General features: G+C 37.4%; 1 protein-coding gene across 1 annotated transcript in view; it reads right to left on the reverse strand.

Annotated features, from left to right (window-relative positions):
* Nucleotides 1–8,276, reverse strand: part of LOC124616030 (MAU2 chromatid cohesion factor homolog) — a 184,144-nt gene extending 175,868 nt beyond the window's left edge. The window contains exons 1-2 of the mRNA XM_047144248.1: nucleotides 8,043–8,276; nucleotides 4,163–4,342 (exon numbers count right to left, since the gene is read on the reverse strand). Coding sequence (XP_047000204.1) covers nucleotides 4,163–4,342; nucleotides 8,043–8,267 — 405 coding nt within the window. The 5' untranslated portion in view covers nucleotides 8,268–8,276. The remainder of the gene's footprint in view (nucleotides 1–4,162; nucleotides 4,343–8,042) is intronic.
* Nucleotides 8,277–10,732: the final 2,456 nt, after the last annotated feature.

Genomic DNA, 10,732 nt, shown 5'->3' on the forward strand with positions numbered 1-10,732 from the left:
CTTTTTTTTAACTGAACGATCTGGTACTCATTTCAATATATAAGCGATGTTATGTTTACAATTAAATGTTCACATGGTATCACTATGTGCAGTGCAGTAAAATCATAGCAGGTCGCACCGCACCCACATGCATATAAGCAGAAGTCCTGGGCTGTTTTTTTTTACAGAGGCAGAAGACCTACATGCAACCAGCTGCTTGAGGGACCTTGTGATGCAGCTGAAAGCCGTCCCCACCAGCATCTGCAGCAGTAGGGGCCAGCTGCATCCAGCCAGCAATGAACTAATGGAAGTTGACATCACACTTCGTATCTCAGACCAGCCTATGGATGTCAAAATGGCAAAGACTTGACCAGCCGTCTCCTTACTGTGGCTTCCTGCAGGTTATCCGTGGTGATGGGGCAAATGTCAGGGTCATCATTCTGAACAGCAGCCTCTCAATGGCGCCCACAAATTCGGACCACTTTCTGCTTGCACACCACGTCCACCAGGATGCCGTACAGTTTGATAACGGCCACTGAGAAGACAACATTCTGACTTCATAAGTGTTTAACTTGGTGGTTATGGCATGCCACATTTATTGAACTACATTAGCAAACTCAGTTTCTGCTATGGTGGCTGTTTCCGCTGAATTGATAGTAACATTCAGTTACAACATTCCTATCAGTGATTAACCTATTAAAACGTACCTTTGGAATGACAGAAGTAAAAAGTTTAAGGTACCTTATCACTGCACAAAGAATCCTCCCACCTCATGACGGAGTTGCAGCTATTTCTCATTTTCCACTACCCACTACAATATGTGAACTACGTCATATCAATGTTACAAGATCAACTGTTTCTTACAGTACATATCTGCAATCAAAGAATGTCCTCCTTTCACAGCCTCTCCCATCCAGGAGTAAGAACTAATTTATGACTAGTGGAAAAGGCATTTGCTTGACCAAATATCTAGAAAGGTAAATGTCACTAGTGCAATGCTTGTCAGCATGACAAAATAACTTTGGTGCCAGTCGGTACTTTCACCTCATCGAGACAACGATTTGAGCATGACCACACTGGCAGTACTGGACCTTTACCAGAAGAATATAAATACTGCCTGATAGTGATTCACAATTTCTCTCACTGACCTGAAGCTTATCCAATGAAAGAGGCAACAGCAGCAAGTGAAAACACAACCTTCTCTCAAGTGGATTGCTCACTTTGGTATTTCCCCTTGTGACACTACTGACCAGGGCAAACAATTCGGGCCTTTAAAGCCCTTTCAAAATTGCTTGGTATGAACTGAATTTGAAACTGTGCCTGCCACCCTGCTGCTAATGGTCTCTTGGAATGACTCTGCCAACAATTGAAGGCATTACTCAGATGCCATGCAACAGAGTATTGGACTGAAAGCCTCACTATTACCCCACAATGCCTCCAAACACCTTTCAAAGAAAATCTCTGTGAGGCAATCGCTGAATTACTGTAAGTACAAACATTCAGACTGCCTGGAGAATTCTTCACTAACACATCAAAGAATACTATAGAAGCCCCAGATATCGTACATCATCTAACATCACATGCTTGAAAAGTCCTTCTGGCTGATTCAAAAGAACATTCTATATAGCAACAACTTATTTGCTATGACTTACAGACCTGCAAACAAGTTTTTGGCTGATAAGATGCCATTCAAATACCTCTCTAACCAGTATATGATGATCCATATATACAGTACTGGGACACCACAGCAGAACACTCACTAGGGTATGATTTATAAAATCAGAAAACTATCTCTGTTGCTTCTTAATGTAATACTGTTGTGTTTGCTTTATGCCATCCATAATGGATATTACAGTGGCTAAGTAAATTCATTATACGTAAACTAAGACGAAAATCAATGCTAAATCTATGCACATCATGAAGTGAATGCCACAGGCAGGCACGGCAGAAACACCCTATCAGCTACATTGTCATGTGGTATACTGTTCCTTGCCCCAACATCCACCAGCACAACCTGTGTTTCAAAGTAAACATTCAGTGACAACTCGTCCTGGGCGCCGTGTATGCTCAAACACTAATTATCACTGACATTTAGGGGGTGATGTGGGTAGCAAATTGTGTGCTACATTTTACATGTAGTGGAAACTCTTTGATTATTCACATTGTGTACAAACTTCAAACGAAATACACAGACGTTCTTCGCAGTTCATGATTACGTTGTTTCAAATAAATTGTGTTTTCACATGACAAGCAAAGCATTCCTTAAAAGGAGAGATTTGTTGACATCTGATATGAAGTTATGCATTAAGAAATCTTTTCTGAAAGTATTTGTCTGGAGTGTAGCCCTGTGTGGAAAGGAAATATACACAATAAGCAGTTCACAAAGAAGAGGTCTGAAGCTTTTCAACTATGATGCTACAGAAGAATGCTGAAGATTAGATCGGTGGAGCAAGTAACAAATGAAGATGCAGTGAATCAAACTGGGCAAAAAGAAACTTCTGGCACAGCTTCACTGAAAGAAAGGATCAGTTAATAAAACACATCAAGAGGCACCAAGGGACTGTCAGTTCGATAACAGAAGGAAGTACAGAGAGGGGTAGGGGGAAGGAATTGTGAAGTGAGGCCCAGACTTGACTACACTAAGCAGATTCAGATGAGTTCACGTTGTAGCAAGTACACAGATACAAAGAGGCTTGCACAGGCTTGTCTCATGTAGAGAGCTGCATCAAATTAGCCTTCGAACTTAAGACACAACCACAACTTACAGTTCAAAACTGAAAATACCACAACAACAATTCATACACATGCATGGACACAGAGGGATTGCTTGGGGTCTTGAGACCTTTGCCTCCTGTCATTCCCTCAAACAGAACCCTCTCAATCTATGGTTTGTGTGGCCTCACCATGTCCCTTTTCCAGTCTTCCAGAACCGATCTCTCTTACCTTCCTGAAGAAAGAACATGCTAGGATACTATTTCCTACTTTGTTTCTATCTGTAGTACTAAACAAGGCACCTTCTGAAAATAAGTACTGGCTAACCATCTGTCTCCATGTTTTACCATATTTGTATACCAAACTAAATTTATAGGCTGTAGACACCTTTTGTATTTTGTATGCAGTTTCGGAGCAACAACTGCAAATGCCTATCTTTGCAAACTAATACAATATTTTCATCACTATGGGTCAATCAAATAAATGTATGTCAATCAAAGTCTTTCATTTTTTGTGGATGATCAGCTGTTACCTACCACAAAATGTTTCAGATGTGCTACCTGCAAATGTGGCATGGTTATCAGCAGGATAGCAATAGCACAAGCAATACATCCAAAACAAGCCAAGTCCTGAGCAAAACCGTGGAGCAATTGCTTGACTGCTCGACCCAACAGCAATCTATTAGCTTTGAACCACACATAACCTATCTAAAGCCATTAGTTTTAGTGGTGATTATACCAAGATGCAATCTTGGACATCCTAAAATATTGAAATACCAATATCACTAAGTTACCAAAGCCTTGTTATAAAGATTTTTATTAGTTCCCAGTCTCAATAAAATTGACTTTCGATGTTTCCTCTTTCAAACTAAACTTCCATTAGAACATAATCTGCTATTCCTATCACTACATACCACCTTGTCCCTCTGTTGCCAAGTACTGTCATTCTCCTTACAGCATGGCTGCCATTCATTCCAAAGTACTTTATGACTTAATGTATTATAATGTCACATCACAGATGCAGAGGAAAGTAAAAACTGAAAGTAGTACAAAGTACAAAACCATGGAATAATAAGCTAGAGAAATAGATAAATGGGATAAATTATGATGAATAACTAAAAAGGCAACATAGTACATTGAGGACATTGGAGTGGAAGCAAATTCATTCATAAAAAATGAACAAATTTTTGGTGCAGAAGAACTGCAACAACTCCCTGCATGGTCCCCATTGGCCTTAACAGATAATATGGATATCCACATAACCCAGTGACATTAATACATAACTATTTCCGACTTTGTGACAGTCAGTATGGCTGAGGCTCTCGAGGACTGCAGCATTTACTCATAACTGTCTTCAGGTGGTTAAGTTGGTAATTCTAGAGGGCCTCAGCAATAATCTACAACTGTCCACAGAATTGCGACAAACTATATAAAGCTACGCACTAATGTAATCATAAAAAACAAAGACTTACCGCTAGTTGAAATATCAGTCTACAGTGCCAGTACACACTATGCTGCGATAGCTCTATGGCTTTCCTAAGGATGGGTTTTGATAAATTTGATTGTTGTAATTGTTCATATAACTCTGCTAACACACTTGCAGCTTCAAATTTCACATCGTCAAAAGTATTAATCATCTGAGATAACAGCCACTGAAATAAAAAAGTTATTACTTCATTCTTGTTCACCAAACATGTCATGTAAATATAGCAATAAAATAGCTATTAGAGTGTAAAAACACTTGAAAAAAGAGATTTAAGACATGCTGACTACACACATGAAAAACAGCAGCACTTACAGATAATCCAAACTTTACATTTATTTTAAAGAATTCACTTCCCAGCATATGGAAAGTTATACCTCCTTGCTACAATAAAACATGCAAGAGAAGGCCACTGCCACTCTGGTTCCACACTGAGCTGTAGATTTCACCCATTACTGGGCCAATCATTACATTTTTGCAGTTGTAACAGCAATAAATTCTGGAAGCCATCATCCACATATTGTTACTAAGTAGCACTCATATCAACAGATTTTTGATGATTATGTCTCCAGCATTACTTTATAAGACTTACAATGTTGGTTCATGTCTGATCAAACACTTGTCTTGTATTGGTAATTTCAATAGCTTGTACACACCATTTTCCAACTGTAACCGTGGACTTTAAACACCTTCAATATTCATTTCAATCAGCAGATTTTCTTTTTAATTTGAACTCACCTTCATCCATACTCTGTATTAATACAAAAGAATGGAAACAATATGACAGAACTGACCAGCAATTTAAACTCCTCCGAGGAACAAGACTTCACTCTTTCATGAATACACAATCATTGACATCCTAACTCAGTAGACTATTCATGGAGAAAACCAAACAATTTTCTTCCAAAGGTACATCATTGTCAATCAGTACAATATGTACTGTGTTAGTTACCAACTGATATTCATTTTACATCACAATAATAGCAAACTACAACAACCTTAGTCATTCTAAACGGAGAAAAACATTCAATAAGGAAGGATAACAGGTACCATTCATCAGATAGATGACATTTATTTTGAAAAATAATTACAAAAAGATACACATTCAGTGCTGTGTATTTTATGTCAACTATTGTTGTATGAGTAGTTATCTGTCATCCCTTCACATTTCATGCTCCATCAATACTCGACATTTTCATTAAATTCAGCCAACAAATACCAAATTTTTTGTCATCTGATTGACTTTTATGTTATTTATATTAAAAACAGAGACTGTTGAAACAAACTGCTGCACATCATACTAGTAAAAATTAGCTACAAAACACATTTTCACAGCACAACTCACTCTTCTTGAAGAAACATCAATATCCTTTTTCTTAATAGTACACAACTCACTTCCTACCTTTATGTGGAAATGGAGAGATTAGTTGCCTCTAACAATGCATGCCCAATGTGGTATTAATGTAGGTAATGGATCAAAACGGATAGTAAATACAAAGTATGTTAATTGATAACATCTGGTTTCTATATTCTATGCCCGCAGTCTATTGAGAACAGTTTCTGACAGCTAATAATATAACCCACAAAATAGCTGTAGTACATGATACAAAAAAATAATTCAAGTGAAAGAAATCAGCAACTGACATGACAGTAGCACAGATCATTTCTGTTGCTAATCAACAATTGTAATCTAAGTGTTTCAGCCTAGTGGTGCAGATTGGCAGTCTTTGCTGGAGAGCAGTGCAGACCTAGAAATAGCATCTGTGAAATTGTGTGCTTCCACATGATAAAATAGGACTAAGAAGATAAACTGCAATGTGTTCATTCAAATGTAAAACTTTTTGGGGTTCATAAAAAAATTTTGTAGGTTGCCTCACAAAAATATATAACCAGTAGACTATTTATTACAGTGGAGTTCACTCATCAGGCAATCACATGAAAATATTAATTTCTCAATGACATATACCACAAAAATTGATGTTTGCTAATTATACACACTACTCAAGCATTGCTTTTTAATTCACGCCAAATGAAATGCATTTATCCATTTCCCGGCTCCAATGTGTGAAATAACAATGTCAGCCACCGTTCAACACATCCTCGAATGACAAAACACACAAAAAGTAAAATGTTAGTCCAAAAGCAATACTTTCAACTTTCTCTAATAATTCTACAGGCATCATCCACAGTCAGATGATTCTTCCTACAGATAAGATTTTTTTTTATAATCTCTACTGTGGTAATTGTTAGATCTCTGGAGGCCTTGTGATACTGATTAAAGTAGCTATTCCACAACTCAAAAGATAAGTTAAGCAATACAACAATGCCCCCCCCCCCCCGCAAAGGAAAAGAAACCATGATAGTAAAAGAAAAAAGAAGGTAACTTAAAGATCTTGCTTATATGGAAGATTATGAACTAATTTTGCCCATGCACCATTTGCAAATGAAAAATGGGTGAGGCAGGGGTGGAGGGACTGTTTTGGTGGTGCCTGATATACTCTCTGCAATGTAGCATGTTATTTGTAAGGTATAGGGTCAGATACAAAGTCAGACGGGACAGGAGCTAACTGTAAACATATTACAGTCACAAATTTAACTAACTTGCAACTGTTTGGTGCACTTAATATTTCTCAGTGTCTAACACTGCAGTTGCTATTTGTGTTAAACCAAAAACCCCATACTATTAAACAATATCCAAGTATGAAAAAAAATCTTGCCACCTCAGCAAAATATAGTTTTAAGAAATACCCAAAAAGCTTGCTGAATATCTCAGTTCTAAATCAAAAAGGAGATATGTATGCAGCACATACCACTGCACAACTTAACAATATACTGCTTTCTATTTACTGCAGCTATTTCTGAACATTCAGATAACACTGACAACACAATTTACAGAACTTGTGAATATCCTGTCATACATAACAATTACTGCTAAATATGACATGTTCTTTATAGAATCATTTATGACTGCTGCAATTAGCTGTCTGTTGTTTATGTTATTAGTACCATGGAAAATTTTGTTCGGTTTCATATCCACTCTATGGTCGCAAACAGTAGCAAAATAACACTGGAGAAAGATGGACTACATTAACATAATGTTAACTGCATAATAGCCGTCTCAACGTTAAAGACATACTGCAGATCTATATTTATTTAGCACTAAGGACCTATGACTTGTGTTACTAATTAGAATTACACAATTATGAAATAAATACAGTGTTTACAAGACCCTCATAATAAGACTGTTTACAAGGTAACAAGTTTCGAATTTGTCATTACTACCGCAACGTAACAAAACTTAAGTGAGTAAAAATACGGCTATGTTACACGTTGTCAGTGAAAATCACGAGTTCAAAGAAGAACATTACATAAACACACACTGGTTCGAATTAAATTTCCATGACATTATTGTGGATATATACTACAAACATATAAGTATATGCTTTAATTCGGAAAGTAATCTTCACAAATATGTCACTCCCAAGAGTTATCATTACTGTTACAACTGCAATGGCAATCAGTACAGTTGATTACAAACGCTACAGGCAAACGTGAAATCCCGCTGGCAGTCTAGCACATGTTACACATATATCTATAACATTATATGACAATTAACTTCTAACACACAATGACAGTTAACATACAATACAAATGTCATATAACCATACATGTGGCGTGTATAACTGGAAAATTTACGGAATCAACCGCCTTTTACCGCTTTGTTTACATCCACCAGCACGGGCCTTATCGCTTGCCTATCTCACAAGACACACGTATTCTCACTGATTAACTGCTTGAAGACACAACCAACGACGGAAAATGCACAAACCACAAAACATTCTTCTCTTCTTACACAATAATTCCCTTACCGCTTGTTCTAAATGAGTTCTCGCTAAATCAATGTTCTTAGTATGTGTCAGTAAAATATTTCCTAATTGAAGGTGAGTCCGCGCTTCAACTCGTGGAGGTGGTTTAAAATTAAACACAGCTTGCAAACACTGAATGCATAACTTAATGTTAGGAGGACTAGAAGTTCTGAAATTTTCCGCTAATCCCAACAACGATAAGTACCAAGCGTCTTGTGAAGACGCCATATCGGCGTTTCTGACGTTTTCGGTATTTTCGTTCTATCGACTAAATTATCGATTCTCTCGAAATTTGAATTTAACGTGAATTTGATGTTAACCTGTCGATTACTATCAACTCAAAGAATTCTGAGTCAAAGAGTATATCTTGATTCTTTTGTAAATTTCAAAACCAATTTTACATTTAGACTTCAGGAAACTTTTATACTTAGCGAATGTACAACCCTTTTGTTGTAAAAAAGACAAAATGTTTAACAGCTCGGTGTAAAATGTTTGTTTTGTGGAATTTTCGAAATAATGTAGAATGTTATAAAAATTCCTTGTAATACGCCTTCATTAGTGAATACCTATGCTGAATACCAATCATTATTATCATGGAGGTAAAACTAAGGGGTCATGGCACTCTAAAATTACGCTGTACTCACAGATAGACATGTATGTCTGTGGCTGTACATTGCAGCCATGTTCGGTGCCCCAAAACATTACCAGACTATTGTTTCATCAAGATTGTTTACGACTGCTGTTTGCTCGTAATTTCAATCATGTACACGCGACAGTTGTTTTAAACAGTAGGGTTGTGTCTGAACACTATTCGAACTCTTCGAACAGTTAACGCCAAAGGTCGAAAAATCTCGGGTTCTGTTCGATCTTTTGATCGGCCTGAGATCTAGGGACTTTTGTTGGTACTATCGCAACGACCTATCCATGGATTTTAATAATAAGAAGAAGAATTGTAAAACACGGTCTGAAATATCTTCTACGGTGCAGGTCAAGCGTAAAAGCGGCAGCTAATAAATAAGTAAATAAATAAAAGTTTGGAATCACGGTTCTGTCGAATTATCAAAGCTTAGTTTGTCCCGCTATCTAGCCAACGTCTTATGGTGCTACCTCCAAGGCGTATCTTGTCCCTGTAATACATTCTCGCGATAAAAAATTGATCTTTGGTGACGTACTTCGTAAAGCATTGTCTCCAGCCCCGTATTTAGATAATGTTACGCCCATGGGCCCAATAACTTTTTTCGACCCCCCCCCCCCCCCCCTCTCCAACAGCAACCATAGTTAATTTTGGAAAACATTTAGCAACAAAATTATTACTATGCTATTTAAAATAAATATATATATTCTTTAAGTTATATATATATTTTCTACTGCTAATACAGCGAAATGCCTCAAACTATGCTGAGTCTGAGAAGCATCCAAGTAGTTCTTAACCCTTCCAAGAACTGAGAAGGATCGTTCAGCAGAGCAGTTCGTTCTGGTGTGGTCAAATAAATTTGCAGAGCGATTCTGATGTTTGGATAAATATCAAAGAGATATTTCTCAAATGGCTCTGAACACTATTGGACTTAACTTCTGAGGTCATCAGTCCCCTAGAACTTAGAACTACTTAAACCTAACTAACCTGAGGACATTACACACAACCATGCCCAAGGCAGGATTCGAACCCGCGACTGTAGCGGTCGCGTGGTTCCAGACTGTAGGGTCTAGAACCGCTCGTCCACCCATGCCGGCTAGATATTTCTCTCTTAGCATTTTATTTAAGACTGGTAAAGAAGGACCATTCCCATATCCAGAACTCAGAATGAAACTTCAGAGATGGACATATTCCATTCCAAAAGAATCATCTGTATCCCCTGAATAAATATGTTGCAGCTGTTATGCAGCATTATAGACTATATCAGGGTTCATTTCCATCAAACTAGATATGAAAGAGAACTTTTCAGAAAACTCTTTGTAGACCCCAAGACGGTTATGGAGCTCTGCAGATAGTCTGTTCAGTATAATTTAATAATTAGTCTTCAGCATGTCACCTTCAGATTTGCAGAACTCATTTTCTGACTTAGAGTCTGAGTCATCAAAGAACTTCTTTCGTTTCTTCACACATTATTCTTGAGTTTCATTGATTCGCAGAAGATGTTGCGTTGTCTCCAGTTTTCTCTCTGCCACCTTCTCGTACACTTCAAAAAACTTAGTCATCTCATCTATGAATGTCAGAAGTGAAGTATAAAGTTTCACTACTGCAAATCTGCCAACTTCTTCTGACTTGTGCTGTACTCACTGCACTTAAACATTCCAAAATACTCCCCCATATTGTAGTTATGAATGCAATATTTTTAGAGCTAAGCTGTTACAATATTCCTGTTGCTTCTGATCTAGTAATAGCTTTCTCGCTTTTCTCCTCAGAAACGCATATAAGAGCTTTATTTACTGCATCCAAACTAGAATTTAAGCTTTTGTAGGCATCTTCTCGAGCTGATCATCTTGTAATGCAGAGAGGCTAAAAACTCAAATTACCAGCTTCTAAATTGTATCTTCTCGAGCTGATCGTCTTGTAATACAGAGAGACTTTAAACTCAAATTACCAGCTTCTAAACTGTATATCAGAATTTTCCAGCGTTGTGTAAATGCTGGAAAAAATTGTAAATCGTTTGTAGCAAGTCAAAAAATGTTGTAGCTATTTTACAGCATGTGGT

This window comes from Schistocerca americana, chromosome 5 (assembly GCF_021461395.2).
Source record: "Schistocerca americana isolate TAMUIC-IGC-003095 chromosome 5, iqSchAmer2.1, whole genome shotgun sequence".
Taxonomy (NCBI): domain Eukaryota; kingdom Metazoa; phylum Arthropoda; class Insecta; order Orthoptera; family Acrididae; genus Schistocerca; species Schistocerca americana.